The 20,112-nt window shown below is 39.3% G+C and overlaps 1 protein-coding gene across 1 annotated transcript in view; it reads right to left on the reverse strand.

The window, feature by feature from the left end:
* The window catches only part of UHRF2 (ubiquitin like with PHD and ring finger domains 2), a 101,621-nt gene that overhangs the window by 79,958 nt on the left and 1,551 nt on the right, over positions 1-20,112 (reverse strand). The window contains exons 2-3 of the mRNA XM_032137951.2: positions 13,949-14,179; positions 966-1,225 (exon numbers count right to left, since the gene is read on the reverse strand). Of these exons, the coding sequence (XP_031993842.1) occupies positions 966-1,225; positions 13,949-14,179 (491 nt within the window). The remainder of the gene's footprint in view (positions 1-965; positions 1,226-13,948; positions 14,180-20,112) is intronic.

A 20,112-nucleotide genomic window follows, 5' to 3' on the forward strand; every position in this document is an offset into this window, starting at 1 on the left:
GGAGGCTGAGGCAGGAAACTAGCTTGAACCTGGGGAGGTGGACGTTGCAGTGAGCAGAGACTGCGCCACTGTACTTCCAGCCTGAGTGACAGAGTGAGAATCTGTCTCAAAACTAAAATTAAAAAAAAATTAGCCAAGCATGGTAATACATATGCCTGTATTCTCAGCTACTTGGGAGGCTAAGATGGGAAGATCGCTTGAGCCCAGGAGGCGGAGATTGCAGCAAGCCAGGACCACATCACTGTACTCCAGCATGTGCAACAAAGTGAGACTCGGTCCCCACCCCCCACCCCCCCCAAAACATACACATATAGATGTCACTCTAATACTATTACACTACATATTATAAAATACAGTTTCCAAAATACTGTTAAAATACATATCAAAATACCTAATAGAGGCCAGGCACAGCGGCTCACCCCTGGAATCCCAGCACTTTGGGAGGCCAAGTGGGGCAGATCACTTGAGGTCAGGTGTTTGAGACCAGTATGGCCAACATGGTGAAACCCCATCTCTACTAAAAATACAAGAATTAACCAGGCGTGGTGATATGCACCTGTAATCCCAGCTACTTGGGAGGCTGAGGAAGGAGAATCACTTGAACCCAGGAGGCTGAGGTTGCAGTGAGGTGAGATCGTGCCATTCAGCACTCCAACTTGGGCGACAGAGAGAGACCGTCTCAAAAAAAGCCCACCTAATAGAGAAAAAGACAAACAGAAACCCATACACCCTAAATTAAGCCAGTATTATGATACTGAAAAATAAACCACTTAAGAACCAGAGATAATTGATAGCTAAAAGGCCCTTATTTATTAGAGTACAACCACCAAAACCAAAAAGTAACAAATGAACATAACCTCTAAAGGATTTCTTCAGAAAGACTATTTAAAATAATCTTGAAATAGAAGGCTTTGGTTTCTACAAATGAAAATATGAATAAAGTCCTCAATAGCTTGAGCACTTACTCATCATACTGGATACGGTAAATAACGTCTTCATCAGCAGCAACAGAGTCTGAATTAGACGTAGAGGGTACACTGTCCAATTTATTTGTGTTCTCTTTGGATTTATGCTTTATATTTCCATTAGTCCTTTTACAAGAACTGCCATTCTTCAGTGGAGTTTTGCCACGGGACTGTCCATCAGAAGCTCTAGTAACACTATGTATGTGTGCTTCAAACCAAGCACCAAGGCCGACATCTCTGGCATCCACCAATTCATTTACCTAAAAAAAGTTTAAAATTAGTTAATGAAGCTTAATTTTGTCTACTGCTTCAAAAACCTTAATATAACTCAAGTTATTTGTAGGTTATCATGGTAAACAATATTTGCAGCTACTCATGTTTAAAGTGGTTAATAAGATTAGATCAAAACTATTCTGATTTGTGCTATCTTAAATCTATTGACTAAGATGAAAACTAACTTTCTTCCTGATTTCCTTCAATGAAATAGGTGTTTTCTTTACACCTTACTGACGTATACACTAGACTTTTGAAAATATAATTCCTATGCACCTAAGAGTCATTCTTGCAAGTCATCCAGTAAGAATGACACTAATGAAAAGCCAGGACTTTAAGCTAATATGACTAATCTGTTCCATTAATTTCTTCATAATCCGAAAGATAACTTACAGTCCAACCAGAAAACAGTAAAGTATTAAAAAGAAAACAAAACTTGAAAATGAGAGAATTATGCACAATAAAAAAAAAAGAGTCTAATGAACCCATCTATACAAAATGGTGAAGTTCGATCACTAGTTAGTAACTCACTAGGCAAATACATTTATCTACCACCTCAAAGAACAAAGATAAAATATAAAAATGAACAGGGATGTAAGACACAAAATGGATGTAGTCAAGTCCAGTGGCTGATCCACAATTAACCCATGCAATCTGACAAAAGGAAGGAGTATTAAAAAATGGGTGTATCAGAGAATTAAGAGTTATGAAATGAAAGGTTTAAAAAAAAAATCCTCTCTTTTTAAACACTGTTTAAAAGATCAGGTCAGGCATGGTGGCTCACACTGTAATTCCAGCACTTTGGGAGGCCAAGGCAGGAGCGGATCACTTGAGGTCAAGACCAGCCTGGCCAACATGGTGAAACTCCGTCTCTACTAAAAATACAAAAATTAGCCAGGCGTGGTGGAGCATGCTTGTAATTCCAGCTATTCAGGAGGCTAAGGCAGGAGAATCACTTGAACCTGGGAGGTGGAGGTTGCAGTGAGCGGAGATTGTGCCAGTGTACTCCAGTTTGGGCAACATAGCGAGACTCTGTCTCAATAAGAAAAAAAAAAAAATGGTCAGAGCCCTTTCAGGACAATAACCAAGAGAAATTCCTTCAACTTTCTTTTTAAGCCCTTAAAAAGGAAAAAACGAAATCAACACAAGATCACTATTTCATCAAGTTATCTTTTCCTTGAAGGCAGAAGACACCACTCTTAAGGTGTCTAATAGACGGCATACCTTGTGGGAGAAGTTAAGTATCAGTACGCCAGATATTATGCAAGGTTCTTTACTTAGATATGTCTAACCCTAACAAGTTTAATTCCTATTTTACAAAATATGGAAACAAAGGCTCTGAGAAATTAACTTTCTCTTGGTTAAAGCTAATGAAATGTAAGGTTAGGATTTGAAGACATCTTGACTTTGAAGCTTATGTTCTTGCCATCATATCATGAACCTTGATATAAATGACAAGACAGGTATACAGGAACTTCAAAGGTAAGTAAGGAACTTAGAAATAAGTTACTGAAAATATGAAAAGGTTTCAAACCACAAACTGACAGAGGGTAGAAAGAATACAGACAAAACAAAAACTATCAACTGTCACAACCAGAAGAGGTACATTTGACCAAAGGCAGTGTATGTAATGAACATGGTAGCAATGAAATAGCTTGAAAGACATAAGGTTTAATATTACACAAGAATGAACAGTTTAGGAAAAAATAAAAACCTAAGAGCCAACCATGCTGGGTATGACAAACAATCAGAGATGGAGCATGTTATACATTACATAAATTAATTCATGTATTAAATAAACATAGGCTCATTTCTCCCATATTAGTCACTGACAAATTTAAAGACATTTAGTCTCTTGTAGACAACACAGTAAAAATGAAAATAATCAATGTTAAGGTCCATCATACTTGGAGAATAAACTGAGGTTACTACTCTGTCGCAGCAAGTCAAAATGTAAGTTTCATATATTACTATAAAAATATTGCATAGCAGAGAATGTAGCATATAGTTGATACTAAAATGGTAACAGCAAAAACACATTAAGCTGTATGAACCTTACTAAGGAACACGAGGTGGCACAAATGAAGTACTGAATTTGCCTATCAAATGTAAGATACTAGCACGCAGATCTAATAGCTGGCTACCTTAACATCTAACAATAAACTAAAGTTAACAGAAACCTAAATCAACCTCAAAATACTGCCATTGCTTGAACATCAACACACAGAACATCACAGCTCACAATGGTAGAGCATCCTTTGAATATAGTAAACCTAGATTTACAACTGGACACAAGAATTTTTTATTTTATTTTTTAAAGACAGGCTATCTGCTGCCCAGGCTGGATGCAGTGGTGTGATCACAGCTCACCGCACCCTCCTACTCCTGAACTCAAACTCCTGAGCAGCTAGGACTACAGGTACATGCCACCACACCTAGTTAATGTTACTTCTTATAGAGACAGAGTTTGCTATGTTGCTCAGGCTGGTTTTGAACTCCTGGCCTCAAACAATCCTCTTTCCTTGGTCTTTCAGAGTGCTGAGATTACATGCACAAGGCACCCTGCCTGGCCAAAAAAAAGAATTATCCTACTAAGTATAGTAAGTATCCTACTAAGTATTGCTGTGAGTAAGCACTCACAGAAATGCATATAAACTGCGTGGGGACAGAAATGCTCTTAAATTCAAAACTTTCTGCACATTAAGTCAGGCAAAATTTGAATAGGCCAAGACGCATGCAAGATGTTAAAGATGTGCTATAAAGCCTGGATTTTAAAGGCAGTTCAGAGGAAAAATACTTAGGCCTGCATGATTAATATGAACACAGAAGATCCTGCCATGGTAACTAAGTAATCTAGTACAAATTAAGAACTGAAGTAATTAGCTAAAGGAGTAGCAAAACAGCAGACAACACAACAAAAGAGGAAAACAGAATTTGCCTATGTGGGAGCATCTGAATTGTACTCATGAGATTTTAATCTATTGATGTAACTAAGTGACAACATGGAGAAGCCAATGCCACTGAAAGAAGAATTACTCATTTCCCGAGAGAAGGAGAGCACTAGGTTTGGTCAGGAGGCAGAGGGTACTGGGGAAAATTAGGGCCCAGAGCCTTTATTGTGTTTTCCATGGGAAAGGCAAGGCAGGGGAAACAAGATGGCTAGTTTGAATAACGTCAGTGGGCTTTGGATTGCAGGGGTGGTCTCTAGTTGTTTGGTACCCGGCCCTGGGTGATCAGGGCGGAATATTGGCTTGGTGTTTAAGAGTTAGATAAGGGAGGTAGTTAAGTGCATGGACTCAGGATTAGATGTTTTCATGTGAAAGGCAGGCTCACTGATCAGCTGTTTACTGTCTCTAGGAATAAGCTAGCCCTAGGAAGAAGGGCAGTCTCTCCTCAGCCAGTAAGGCCCCCAAAGATGTCAAAACATCATAAAATATACAATTATTTTTAAAAGATTAATATGGGGAGGAGAGGAGTTGAACTAAAAAGCTAAAAAACGTTTAAGCCAACCACATAATTCTACACTTAAGAGCTGCATTTATTCACATCACAGATATAGCCACATTAAGGGCCAGGCACTGTGGCTCACACCTATTATCCCAGCAGTTTAGGAGGCCAGGGCGGGTGGATCACCTGAGGTCAGGAGTTCAAGACCAGCCTGGCAAACATGGCGAAACCCTGTCTCTACTAAAAGTACAAAATTAGCCGGGCATAGTGGTATGCACCTGTAATCCCAGCTACTTGGGAGGCTGAGGCAGGACAATCACTTGAACCCAGGAGGTGGAGGTTGTAATGAGCCAAGATTGTGCCATTGCACTCCAGGGCAAAAAGAGTAAAACTCCATTTCAAAAAAAAAAAAAAAAGCCACATTTAAAGAAAAAGTTTCCCCTGTCCAAATATTTAATATTTTTAAAACCTGAAGTATGGGAGGCAAGGGGCAATCATTAAAAAAAGAAAATACCAACAGCAAATATTTGATGGTTTTACAATATGCTAGGTACCATTTGTTCTGCAGAAAACACTCCAGCTCTGCAGGTAAACCTAGGTTCAAGTTCTTCATCTATCACCCACTAGGTGTAACCATGAACAAGTTACTTAATTTGTCCCAGTATCTTGCAGTGTATGTGAAATAAAGTGAGAAAATTCATGTAACGTGCCAACCCAGCAAGCATATAGTACACACAAATGAAACTGTCTCCTTACTAAGTACATACGTTCAATGTTAAGACTCATTAAAACTCAGAGTATAGCCTGGGTGCAGTGGCTCATGCCTGTAATCCCAGTACTTTGGGAGGCCAAGGCAGGTGGAGCACCTGAGGTCAGGAGTTCGAGACCAGTCTGGCCAACATGGCAAAACCCCCATCTCTACTAAAAAACACAAAAATTAGCCAGGCGTGGATCCCGCCACTACACTCCAGCCTGCATGACAGTGCAAGACTCTGTCTAAAAAAAACAAAAACAAACAAAAACACAAAACCTCAGAGTACAGTCTTATTACCATACTGTTAGTAAACATTAACAGATTACCATTACATACTTTACCTCCTTTAATTATAATACAAAATAATTCCCATTTTCTAATGAGGTCTAGACATGAAATACATTTGCTTAAGAGATACACAGGTAAAAAATGTGGGAGTTAAGCTGGGAATACAGGTTCTGCAACTCTGAAAATCGTTCTCTCACTGTACCACCTTCCTTTTTTTTTTTCTCCAGAGACAGAGTCTTGCTCTGTTGCCCAGGCTGGAGTGCAGTGGTGCGATGTTGGCTCACTGTGACCTCTGCCTCCCAGGTACAAGCAATTCTCCTGCTTCAGCCTCCTGAGTAGCTGGGATTACAGGCATCCACCACCACAGTGGCAAACCTTTTATTATTTTAGCAGAGATGGGGTTTCGCCATGTTGGCCAGGCTGGTCTTGAATTCCTGACCTCAAGTGATCCACTTGTCCTCCACCTCCCAAAGTGCTGGGATTACAGGCATGAGCCACCACACTCGGCCCCATCTTTCTTTAATCACAAATTTTAAAATGCAGGGCTGGGTGTGATGGCTCACACTGTAATCCCAGCACTTTGGAAGGAAGTGGCAGGAGGACTGTTCGAACCCAGGAGTTCAAGACCAGCCTGGACAACATAGTGAAACCCTGTCTCTACAAAAAACTGAAAATTAGCTGGGTATGGTGGCACAGACCTGTAGCCCCAGTTACTCAGGAAGCTGAGGCAGCAGGATCGCTTAAGCCCAGAAGGTTGGGGCTGCAGTAAGCTATGATCATGCCACTGCACTCCAGCCAACTGACAGAATGAGATCGTTCCAAAAAAAAAAAAAAAAAGCAAAAGCAATATGGTTCCATTTACATAAAGTTCAGAAACCAGAAAATTAGGCATTAGGGTTGCATACATAAGTTAAAGATTATTAATAGGTTGTTAAAGGTTAATATTAATAAGAAAGTTAGTAAAGAACAAAGAAATGATTACCACAGTCTGGGTAGCAGTTACAACTAGGGAAGAGGGAGTTATAATCAGGAGGAGGCACCTGGTAAGTTCCTGGGAGTACTGTTATTCTGTTTCATAACTTGGATGGCGTTTATAGACAGTGATCATACTCTTTGTATTGTCTAATACATTTCATAATCAAAAAGGTTAAATATCAAGAACTGTACTGTGGACAAAATAAATAATATAATAAGATATCAATGATAATTCTCCTCTTTCCAGTACTTTCTATTATACAATGAGCATAAGAAAACATGTAAGAAGTTTAACAGTGCCACATGCTCAGCTAAACTGTAAAGGCTTACCACCACCATTCTAAACAGTCATCATTTAGGCCAGGATGACAGCCATTTGAAAGTAAGATCTTTCTGGCATCATAAAAAGCTTCCATACACAAAAACCAAAATTAAAACCAACTTAGGTTCGAACATCCACCTTGCTTCAGAAAATTACTTCACAATCTAGACCCAGTGTGATTCAATTTATGTTAAATGCACATACAGTGTGAATGGATGGACCCAGCCTCTGTACAATCTTTCATAGGCTCTCCATATGTAGTAGTGGTATCTAGTTTCTTACAATAACATATGAAAATATCTGAAACTGGTTAAATATTGCTCAGAGTTATTAAATAGAGCAAAATAATGATATTGGGCAACACATAACTTCAGATTAAAGTTTCTCTTTTTTTTGAGATGGGGTCTTGCTATGTTGCCCAGGCAGGAGTGCAGTGGGGCGGTCTAAGCTCACTGAAACCTCCGCCTCCTGAGTTCAAGTGATTCTCCCGTCTCAGCCTCCCAGGTAGCTGGGATTAATCGTACACCACCATAGCTGGCTAATTGTTGTATTTTTAGTAGAGACAGTTTCGCCATGTTGGCCAGGATGGTTGCAAATGCCTGACCTCAGGTGCTCTGCCTGCCTCGACCTCCCAAAGTGCTGGGATTACAGGTGTGAGCCACTGTACCTGGCCTAAAATTTCATCTTAACATATTGTTTAAATGTTTACCTATGCCAGTTTTGAATAAAGTTAATTTGAAAATTCATCTTTTGTACCTGCTTATCATGGCGTTCAAAGAATATTTCAGTCAGAAGGAAAAGTCCAAAAATGTTTGCTCATCCATAAAGCAATTTCAACTATAGAAAGCTCTACATGTATAAAAAAAATATATTTACCAAGTGGCATAACCAAGAATTCAAGACAAAAGCAATACAACGCCCAATTTTTAAGTAACTTATAATCAACTTAAAAGTTTTCATGTATTAACTACTCAGACTTGCACTATGGGAAATACAAAAACCCAATGCAAATTTAAAACAAACCAATTCAGGCCAGGCACAGTGGCTCAAGCCTGTAATCCTAGCACTTTGCGAGGCCGAGGCGGGTGATCACCTGAGGTCAGGAGTTCAAGACCAGCCCAGCCAACATGGTGAAATCTCGTCTCTACCGAAAGTACAAAAATTAGCCGGGCATGGTGGCAGGTGCCTGTAATTCCAGCTACTCAAGAGGCTGAAGCAGGAGAATCGCTTGAACCCAGGAGGCAGAGGTAGCAGTGAGCTGAGATGGCTCACTGCACTCCAGCCTGGGCAACAGAGTGAGATTCCATCTCAAAAATAAAATAAAATAAAAATAAAGCAAATCATTTCAAAAGTAGCAGCTTCTAAATGGTTTTCAGTTTAGTCAACAAGTCAGTATGTGATAAAAATTCTGTGAAGGCAGAATACCGATTACAAACATATGCTAGATATCCAACTATTTATGGAATGAACTATCCAGAAATATGTACTTCTATCTGAAAAAAATAAAGGCACCAGTCAAAATTTCAAATACCTATGACAATTACTAAGGTTCATCCCCCAAAAAGTAAATAAATCTACAGTAGCTTCAACTAAGATTAAACACAGCTCTAAATTTATTATTGTATGAACAGCAACCTTCTGAGAATTTAATTACTGGATTCCAATGTGCTCCTAAATGGGGAAAGGGAGCCTTAATGTAAAATTTACTTGCTAATTTGTATAACCAAGCAGCAGCTGAACTGAAATTTGAAACCAGGTCTCCTGGCAAAGCTCAGGTCTTTAACATCTATACTACATAGTAATAGGAAATAGAAGAGACGTCAAATAGTTTAAATTCTGTAGTTCACAGCCAAAGCACTAACACTGAAAATAAAAAGCAAAGGTCTGCTGAGAGAAATAATTTCTTGTAATGCTCTTCCGAATTAGACTGGGGAGGGAAGAGGAAGGAAGAGTGGGGTACCGAGAAGTTTGCTAAACAGAAATTTAAGTTGACCGGAACTGCTGAACCTTGATTAATCTCAGATGTGCAGATACATAAACTGGCCCTCCTTTGAAAGCAAATTCATCCTGTCACTGCCGAAACAATCAATTCAAAAGCAGCAGCTTCTAAACTCTGGTCAAAGATGAAAAGTAATAATGTAAGCTTAACATACAGATAGTTACATAAATATTCATAGATGTATATATACACAGGTTAGTACATATATATATTATTTCCTTGCTGTCTGTTGAAGGCTCTAAAAGCAATGACACACCAATAGTAAAAAGCATACCTAGAGCCAAGATCTTGGTTTTATTTTTTTTTTAATTTATTTACTTTGAGACGAAGTCTCACTCACCCAGGCTGGAGTGCAGTGGCGTGATCTTGGCTCACCGTAACCTCTGCTTCCTGGGTTCAAGTGACACTCGTGCCTCAGCTTACCGAGTAGCTGGGATTACAGGAATGTGCCACAAGGCCCGGCTAAATTTTTTTTTTTTTTTTTTTAATGTTCAGCAGAGATTGGGGTTTCACCATGTTCACCAGGCTGACCTCAAACTCCTGACCTGCAGTGATCCACCCTCCTCAGCCTCCCAAAGTGCTGGGATTACAGTTATGAGCTACTGCGCCTGGCCCCTATCATTTGACAATTAAAGGAACCAGGGAACCTTGGACAAATGGTTGATTCTAGGACTGAAGCAGGAAATATACAAGATGTACCTGAAGCATGCTGTAGTGCCAAAAAGTAAGATAATGTTTAAGAAAAACAAAACACTCACCATAATGGGGGTATGTCAAAGGGACATAACCATCAAATAAACGAGTTTCTAATGGCCAAAAGTGGAACAATTTGAGCATGAGTCCATACTGATGTAAATGTCTGAATAAATACACCTCCCATGTTGAATAATTTTAACTAGTTTTTTGTAGATACTCTGCCCTCAAGGCAGTGAAGTACATTAACTTCCCACTCCTTAAGTGTGGACGTGACTTTCTCTCAAACAGTACAGTATGGAAAGGAGGTGTAGGAGTAGTTTAACAGTGGAGACACTTGACAAACACTACCCCAGCCAGATGATTAAGGTTCACATCAGTGTCAATGTTACTACTGATGTAAAACCTAAGTTATACTTAGCAAATAGAATACGGATAGTAAGTGCCCTATATACGTGATGAAAATACCTCTGCGGTCTTCCTCCCCAAAACAAACCCAGACAAATAAGGAAAACAAATGAATCCTAATAGGGGGAGATTTTACAAAATACCTGACCAGAGCTCCTCAAAATGGTCACGGTAATTGGAAAAAAAAAAAAATTCCCGAGAAATCGTCATAGTCAATGTCAAAGGAGATTTAAAAACTACACACAGTATAGTATCCTAGTGGGATTCCGGAACAAAAAGAGGACATGAGGTAAAAGCTAAGAAAATATGGGTCATTAATTTCAACAAATACACCATACTAACTTAAGATGTTAAGAGGGAAAACTAGGTGTGGGATATATGGGAACTCTCTTTACTATCTTCAATTTTGCTGTAAATCTAAAACGGTTCTAAAATAAGTTTATTTTAAAAGTAATGACAGAGGTGGTAACACAAATAAAAAAGTAATAATGTAAAAAATGTATTAAGTATTGGTATTTAAAAGGTGGATGAAATCAGAGTCATATAGAAAAAAAGGCAAGTTGGCTTTCAGTGCTAAAAATTCTCTTCATTGTGACCACTACATAGCACTGTTTTATGTCTTAACTTATTCCCAGATTTTACCTTTTGTTATTGCAAATTTTCTTCCTGTTCTAATTGACGTATTAATTCCTTGAGCTGTCAGTAGCTCAATGTTAACTTTGAAGATAGCCACTTTAGTGATTGCTCATAACTTTCTAAAACATTTTCTCAGCTCTCCCAGGTATCCATAGGCTGTAACTTGGCCTTCTCTAATATTTACACTTTATTTTGTTCTTCTGCCTAATTGCATTATCTAGTACTTCCAGAAAGATGTCAAATAAGGAAGCATGAATGGCTTCCTTGTCTGGCTTCTGTCTTTAAAGGGAATACCGGTATAGAACATGGTTTAAAGTATTAACCTATTCTGTCTATTCCTCTTCTCAAGAGTTCTTTTTCTTTTACTTTTTTTTTTGATACAGAGTCTCACTGTGTCGCCCAGGCTGGAGTGCAGTGGCGCGATCTTGGCTCACTGCAACCTCCGCCCTCCAAGTTCAAGCAATTCTCCTGCCTCAGCCTCCCGAGTAGCTGGGATTACAGACACCTGCCATCGCGTCCAGCTAATTTTTTGTATTTGTAATAGAGACGGGGGTTTCACCATCTTGGCCAGGCTGGTCTTGAACTCCTGACCTCATGATCTACCAGCCTCGGCCTCCCAAAGTGTTGGGATTACAGGCGTGAGCCATCACGCCTGGCCAAGACTTTTCTTTAAAAAAAAAAAAAAAAAAAAAAAAAATCACAAATGACTCAAATTTGTATTTAAATGCAGAAAACATTTTAAATTAATGTGTTTTCTTTGGCTTATTAGTACAATGAATTATATTGAAACATTTTATAATAATGAACTGTCCCCACATCCTGACAAACCATATTTGCTTAAAGTAATATATTTTTAATAAGCAGACATAATTTTTTAAAGCAAGTTAAATCAGCGAATACGGCCACAATTCTATTTGCTGACTAGAACTTAGGTTTTATGTCAATGTTAGTGAAGCTGATGTGCTTTTTCTCATGTTTTAGTATCAGTATTAAACTCAATTTATAAAGCAATAAGAAGCTTTCCTTCTTTATGTTGTGGGTCAGTTTAGGTAACATCATAATGATACTCCTCATAGGTTTAAAACCATTCAGCTACCCAAGCCTGGTACTTTCTTTGGAAACATGGTTCTATCTCTTCTTAATCTTTCTATATACATATGTAGATCTGTTGGCATTTTTCCATATATCCAAAATTATCTCCATTTGAATAATCTTGAATAGTTTACTTCGTCTACCAATTTTTTGGTCTTAAATGCTTCGAAAAACAGTATAGGTGCCCATTTATCCCAACTGGTAAGAATTAAGAAGTTACAAAGATAGGAAAGGATAAAGCAAAACTGCCATTTGATTATTTCTACCCAATTTATTAGATTTGAAAAGGTTGCTGGTTACAAAAGTCAAATAGATCAATTTCATTTCTATGTATCAGCAAACAGATTACTATTTTAGAAGATAACCATATATAATAATTGCATCAAAAACGAAGCTACCAGAAATAAAGCAAAATGTTAAATATGTAAAGAGAGAACTAATTAAGATGTCAAACATCTAAGTTAGCCGGGCACGGTGGCTCACGCCTGTATCCCAGCACTTTGGGAGGCCGAGCAGGAAGATCACCTGACCCCAGCAGGTCAAGGCTACAGCGAGCCGTGTTCACGTCACTGCACTACAGCCTGGGTGAAAGAGCGAGACCCTGTCTCAAAAAAACAAACAACAACAAAAAAGAAAAGATCTAAGTTAATGGAGAAGTCTTTTAATGTTCATGAATTAAAAGACTCAACATTGTAAAGATGTCGATCCTCCAAGCTGATCTATAGATGCAATCTCCATAGAATCCCATCAGATTTGTAGAGCTTTACATGCTATTTCTACAGTTTTTGTAGCAAATATTAAAAGCCAAGAGACCCTGAAAGAGAAAAGAAATTGGGGAGATAGGAGAAAGGGAGATCAAAACAGTCTATAAGGCTACAGTACTCCGAACTGTAATCCCAGCACTTTGGGAGGCCGAGGAGGGCAGACGACGAGGTCAGGAGTTTGAGACCAGCCTGACCAACATGGTGAAATCCCATCTCTACTAGAAATACAAAAATTAGCCGGGCATAGTGGTACGCGCCTGTAATCCCACTACTTAGGAGGCAGAGGCAAGAGAATAGGAACACAGACAGACAAACAGACCAATGGAACCAAGTATAGTAGTGTGGTGGTACCCTGTGGGTGAACAACTAGCACTTCTACTCCTGGGTAGAAATTCTTGAAAATATGCACCAGGATAACAGAAGGTTCAAAACAGCACTGTTTAAAACAGTTGAAACTGGAAACAGCCCAGATATCTATGAATTATGGATTAAACATACTGTGGTATGTTAATAAAACGGAATGACATAATAGTGAAAAGGAATAAAACACAGCTATATGCAGACAATCTTTCAATGCTGAGAAAAAGTAGAATTCCATTATATAAAATTCAAATTTAGACAAAACACACTGCCTAGAGAAATATACCTAAGTAGCAAAAATAAAGAAAAACAAAATGAGTATAAAAGAACAAGCAGTTTACCTCTTAGGGAGACAGAGGGAGAAGTGTTCTGATAGGGACACACACGAGGCTTTAAATAGGTATTTAAGGCCGGGTGAGGTGGCTCACCCCCGTAATCCCAGCACTTTGGGGAGGCTGAGGCGGGCGGATCACCTGAGGTCAGGAGTTTGAGACTAGCCTGGCCTACATGGTGAAACCCTGTCTCTACTAAAAATACAAAAATTAGCCAGGTGTGGTGGTGCACGCCTGTAATCCCAGCTACTCAGGAGACTGAGGCAGGAGATTTGCTTGAACCTGGGAGGCAGAGGTTATAGCGAGCCAAGATTGCGTGCGCCACTGCACTCCAGCCTGGGTGACAGAGCAAGCCTCTGTATCAAAAACAAACAAACAAGTATTTTAAATCAATCTACTTCTTAACCTTGGTGCAATTACACAAGTATTTCCTTTATAGCTCTTTAAAGTGTTCGCATACATCTTGTACATTTGTCTACGTATTTCATATCAATTTTTAAAAGACTACTTTTAAAAGTTATATTAACATTCCAATCTTTATTTTCAAATGGCAATCGATGTTTACTTATTCAAAACATCCTGAACAGAAAAGAAATTTACTTGTATTCTCACAACAGTAAGTCTGAAGAAAACAACATACCTTATATATTCCAAAGCCAGGATCAATAAGACGGGCACGAGCTGATGTAGATGGCTGATTGGAAGGTCCTACCCTCGGGGCTTTCTTTACTTTAGGTGGACTGTTAGAACACGGTTTAGCCTCAATCTGTGTAGATGTGCCAGGAAGATGATCTGGGTCTGGGCGAACTAGCAGCTGAATTATATCATTCAGTCCAACATCGTAGTCAAATAAGGTATATCCATTTTCCAACTAGAAAATAAAGAAAGAATAGTGAAATGCGTCTCTAAAATATATCTTACTATATTTTTAGTTGCTCAAATGTCCTAGCCAAACTTAAAATCCATAGCACTACAATTTATAGAGATTTTAAAACCATTCTTATTACTTAATGGCCTCTGATGTCAGTGTCTTCTCTGGACCCCAATACATTCTCTCTCTTTTTTTTTTTTGTGACGGAGTCTTACTCTGTCGCCCAGGCTGGAGGGCAGTGGTGCGATCTTGGCTCACTGCAAGCTCCGCCTCCCAGGTTCACGCCATTCTCCTGCCTCAGCCTCCCTGGAGTAGCTGGGACTACAGGTGCCCGTCATCCTGCCCGGCTAATTTTTTTTTTTTTGTATCTTTAGTAGAGACGGGGTTTCATTGTGTTTGCCAGGATGGTCTTGATCTCCTGACCTCCTGATCCACCTGCTCGGCCTCCCAAAGTGCTGGGATTACAGGCGTGAGCCACCGCGCCCGGCCATAAATTCTTAATAATTACTCCATATTCACTACAGAGAACACTGCTAGCCATTAAAACAAAAAAAATGGGCCGGGCACGGTGGCTCACGCCTGTAATCCCAGTACTTTGGGAGGCCGAAAAGGGCAGACGACGAAGTCAGGAGTTCGAGACCAGCCTGACCAACATGGTGAAGCCCCGTCTCTACTAGAAATACAAATATTAGCCGGGCATGGTGGTATGCACCTGTAATCCCACTACTCAGGAGGCAGAGGCAAGAGAATCTCTTGAACTCCACAAGGGGAGGTTGCAGTGAGCTGAGATTGCGCCACTGCACTCCAGCCTGGGCAACAGAGCAAGACTCTGTCAAAAAAAAAAAAAAAAAAAAAGGGTGGGGGGAGGGGTCTGGGCTCCGTGCCTCACATCTGTAATCCCAACATTTTGGGAAGTCAAGGTGGGAGGATCACTTGAGCCCAGGACCTCCAGACCAGTCTGGGTAACCCCATCTCTACAAAAAATAAAAATAAATAAAGTAAAAAACTTAGCCGGGTATGATTGCACATGCCTGTGGTCCCAGCTACTCAGGAGGCTGAGGTGGGAGATCACTTTAGCCCAGGAGGTCATGGCTACAGTAAGCCATGATCATGCTATTGCACTCGAGTCTGGGCAACAGAGTGAGATCCTGTCTCAAAATAAATAAATAAATAAATAAATCCCAAAACGTTTCACTGTGGCTGTGACCTTATGACCTACACAGAAAAACTCTAAACTAGATTTAATTTCTCATCAAGTTTTATTTTTAATCAGTGCTTGAATCAACTTCAAGAAATGTGAATTTTCAAAGTTGTTTTATGACCTTATTTTTCATAAAGACAGTAAGTCATCGGCTCAGTGTTTCACAGTTTTAAAAAACACATTAAGTCAAATATTTTATCTCTCTAAAGCATTATCAGTAGGTTTTTATTTTTTAAGTCAAGCAGAAAAAAAGCCAAGAAGGAATAATTCTAATTCTTGCTGATGTTACTTACTCCACTTGCCTGAAGTTCTCTAATTCTATCCATCTGCAAGAATTATCAAGTTTTATCAACAAGTCTTCCAGAAAGAATAGTGAATAAATTATTTGTAACCCACCCATATTTTGGTAAGGGTTACAGGTTCAAATCCTAATCCATGGTACTTGAGAATGTGACCTTATTTGGAAACAGAGTCTTTTAAAGAGGTAATCAGGAAATAAATTTAACAAAAGAAATGTAAAACCTACTGTTATGGGCTAAGTTGCGTCCCTGCCAAAATTTTTTTGTTAAAGTCCTAACCCCCAGTACCTCAGAATGTGACTTCCTTTTGAGATAGGGTCTTTAGAGAGGTAATTAAGTTAAAACAAAGTCATTAGGGCCCTAACCCAATATGGCTAGTGTCCTCATAATAAGCGGACATTTGGAAAGATGCAGCAGGAAGACAATGTGAAGACACAGGAAAAACGCAGCCATGTGACTGGAGTGATGTACCTAATATAAGCCAAGAAAGAAAATTTCTGGCAAAGTGTAAAGGGTTCTCCCCCTAGAGCTATCAGAGGATGGCCCTGTTGACACCTTGCTAGACCTCTAGAACTGTGAGGACAGTAAATTTCTATTGTTTTAAGCCACCCAGGTTTTGATACATTAGTACAACAGCCCTAGGAAATTAAGTCTCCATTTTGTTTCTTTATAAAGTTCAGTTGGCGACTTCACTATGATACAGTGAAACAAGAAAACTAAACTCCTTTCAGGCCAGAACTATCACTTTCCTAGAAACATAAACAATTTTTAAATTGCTTCTTTTCTACTCTTCATATGTATTACTTTTCAACATTCACAACTGTAACACAGTAACACCATGTTTGAGAAGTCAACCAAACGGAAATAAAAGTATGTCCTGAATTTAAAACTTTCAATCTACTAGATCAGTAATTTGAATTCAGGTGGTCCAAGAACCCAACAAGCACAATCTCAAACACTACAGGTATTCAACGTTTGTCAAGTAGAACAAGGGATCAAGAATTTCACAAGTTTCCCAGTCAGGGAATTAAATTATGTACTACCTCACAAGTTAGCATGCTTTTTCTAAATAAGCCTAAGTAGTATTCCAAGTCAGTAAGCAAATAAGCCCTGATAAGGATATGGATGTGAATGCTGCTTCCTTGATTAAAAAAAAAAGGAACACCCTCTAGTCTTGAACTCCTGTGGAGGGACAAGAAAAACCAAAAAACTCAAGGAGCGAACACTGCATTCACACCATCATTCTGACATTCTCCAACACCCCCACAAAAAAACCCAAACAAAATACCTTACTAATTCTGCAGGAGCTCAAAAAGCATAACATACAACTGACAAACATTATGACTATTTTTAAATGGAAGTGCTTAAAGATAATTAAAAAAAAAAAAAACTCTAACAGTATAAAACATGCAAATTAACCAGTAGGACATTTCCAAAAATGAAGATAGCAGTTAAAGTGATAAAACTGCTGGAAATTTAAGGAATATTTTTCCACTTAGGTTTGAGGGACCAGAGTCTGAGGGACGTTGAGGGCATTTCTACAGTCAACTCCTGGTTAGTTTCTGCTGAAGGATGGTCAGGAGTAAATACAAACTGTTTCAAGTGGTACTTTTTAAAATTTGATTTGACAGGAAAAAATGTCGTAAGAGCACGTGTCTAACCAAATGTCTAAGCATATCAAGGCATGAGGCCTTATAATAAGTTACATCCACAGTAACATATAACCACCTCTCCTCATGCTTGCTATGACAGGCTTTTTAAACCCAGATTATCCACTCCTTCCCTAATTCATAGGTACTCCTCCAGTCTTCCTACAATAGTGACCATTTATCTACCGCGATAACAAGTTCCACACAACTTTATTCCACAAAGCTTCACATATTATGAAGAGCTGTGAAGTGTTGAGATGATTTACTTGAAAAGTACTGAAGTTCTTCCATATTTAATGAAAGCGAAGATTGAAAGTTATCTCTGACACTCAAATTATGCTCTAAGTAGGGAAAAAAGGAAGCGGTCATTTAGAAATTACAAACATCTGTGAGTCAGAAGCATGTAACTTAGGTCCACCAATGTCTCAAAAGTAAATGTTTCAGAACTGCCATACTCGAAGATGGAGATGCAGGATTTACAATACTTAAGAAGCAAAAATGGTTAGGATTTTTTGTCAGACCACTCTTGAAATCTTACTGAGTTGAAAGAAGAAACTCCAGGTAACAAGAGGAACTGCAACAATGATGCAAGGCAATACTAGAAAGCAAATGCCAAGTGGAAGTGGCTGAGAGGGCAGTGGGAAGTCATTCCCAAGCAACTACTGACTAGGGATGCCAGTGAAGGGCATAAGTTAATAACTTTCACGTATCCATCACATATTATAAATGTGTATTATATATGTTATATACATCATATATAATATATACATAGATATTCCTTTAATTGGCAAGTACTTTTATATTCTGTGTGAAAACCAAGGTGGAGAGGCAACTTTTTTCAACTATGGTTCATGCCCCACATTGTTATCTATTTCAAGACCACCTCTATAGTGGTAAGGAGTGAAAGAATGACAGGAGACAGAATCCTTTAAAATAGGAAAAGCTCTGGATTCTCAAAAGACTTAGAGATCCACCAACATAATAACTCTTCCTTAAAAAGACCCAATCCCCCGCGTGCCTCAAACTCAAATTCCCAGATAAGAATGTTCACAGCATGTTATCCTACTCTAACCAAAACTTATAGCCCTGAATTGCAGGTCTCCATTTTGACCCTCAAATGTGGAGTCAAGGCTGGGCACGGTAGCTTACGCCTGTAATTCCAGTACTTTGGGAAGCCGAGGTGGGCGGATCACCAGAGGTCCTGTCCTAGATAGAGACCATCCTGTCCAAAATGGTGAAACCCCGTCTCTACTAAAATACAAAAAGTTAGCCGGGAGTGGTGGCCCAGGCCTGTAGTCCCAGCTATTTGGGAGACTGCGGCAGGGGAATCGCTTAACCCCGGAGGCGGAGGTTGCAGTGACCTGAGATCGCGCCACTCCAGCCTGGCGACAGGGCAAGACTCCGGCTCAAAAAAAAAAAAAAAAACAAAAACAAAAACAACAAAAAAAGTGGAGGCAATTAACACTGTCTTCTCCAACTTTACTTACATACAGATCACCTGGAGATCTTGTTAAAATACAGATTCTGCTTCAGTAGGTCAGCTTCAGTAGGTCTGGCGTGAGGATTCCAGGTAAAGCTAACGCTGCTGGTCCTGAGAATCCAGGGACCATACTTTGAATAGTAAGAGACTAGTGGGAGACTATCTTTCAACATTCATTTTCTAAACTCTGGTGTTATCAGAATCTCCCGTGGGGTCTTGTTAAATTCAATTACTTGCAGTTCTGGGGTGAGCTGAACATCTATAATAAATATCCACAAGCGATTCTGATACATACCAAAGATTAAAAGCTGCAACCTAACATACGAATAGAGCATGGGGGGCGGGTACCGCTTAAATAAAAATAAATGTATTGTCTACAATTTATGACATTTTTCACTACGTGGCAGTAAAGCATTTTGAAGTAGGGATACCTTTTTCCAGTGAGGACATGGTATTTTACAGGATGGGGACTTTCTGTGATGCCAATCCAGTAGCTACCTGCTACAGGCTGGCTAACTCATCTGTGGAGCTCCAAAGACCACGAAAGATAACACTCATTGCCATAGCTTCTTGTCAGCTCATAAGGAAGTGAACACACAGCTGGTAGGAATGACCTTCCTTTTCTGTCTCCAAGTTAATGGCTGGCACCAAAGGTCTATTCCTCTTCCCTACTGGTTTATCACTGGGCTGAAGAAATCAAAGTAGGGAATTACCCACTAGGACCCTGGAAGAGGAAGTACAACGGTTATCCTCAGTTTTCCCTGGAATCTGGAATGAGCTTCGTGGTTTACTGAAAGTCTACTTTGTTGCCTTGAATTTAACCCCATCCGATATGTGATAATTATTCTAGTATATTTGATAATAAAGATTTTAGGGGTGTTGCCCAGGAACATCCTTAATTTCTATCTCTGGTGCTGAAATCACCAGCGTCCTAGGAATTCATGTACTATTTGTCCCCAGCTAGAAAATAAAACGCATCAGACGGTTACATGCTTTTTCACTTATGATCAAAAGGAAACCGTATCAGCCACTTGAGGCACAGCAAAGCAAATCTATGTAGTATTTAACGAGTGTACAATTATTTCAAAAGCAAAGCTTACAACTAAATACCTGTTTTTGCACGTCAAACACTAAGGAGTCGGTACAAAACTGGCTGCAAACACAAATCAAAGGTGCTATAACATTATTTTAAAAAGAGAGAAAGAAAGAGGGGAAAAAAAGGTCTCTCCTTCCCGAAGTGTAATTTGTTACTGTGAAATTTCTGGACAGTCTTCGAAGACTAAGCCTGTGAAGGGGAGGAAAAT

This window comes from Hylobates moloch, unplaced genomic scaffold, assembly GCF_009828535.3.
Source record: "Hylobates moloch isolate HMO894 unplaced genomic scaffold, HMol_V3 SCAFFOLD_19, whole genome shotgun sequence".
Taxonomy (NCBI): Eukaryota; Metazoa; Chordata; class Mammalia; order Primates; family Hylobatidae; genus Hylobates; species Hylobates moloch.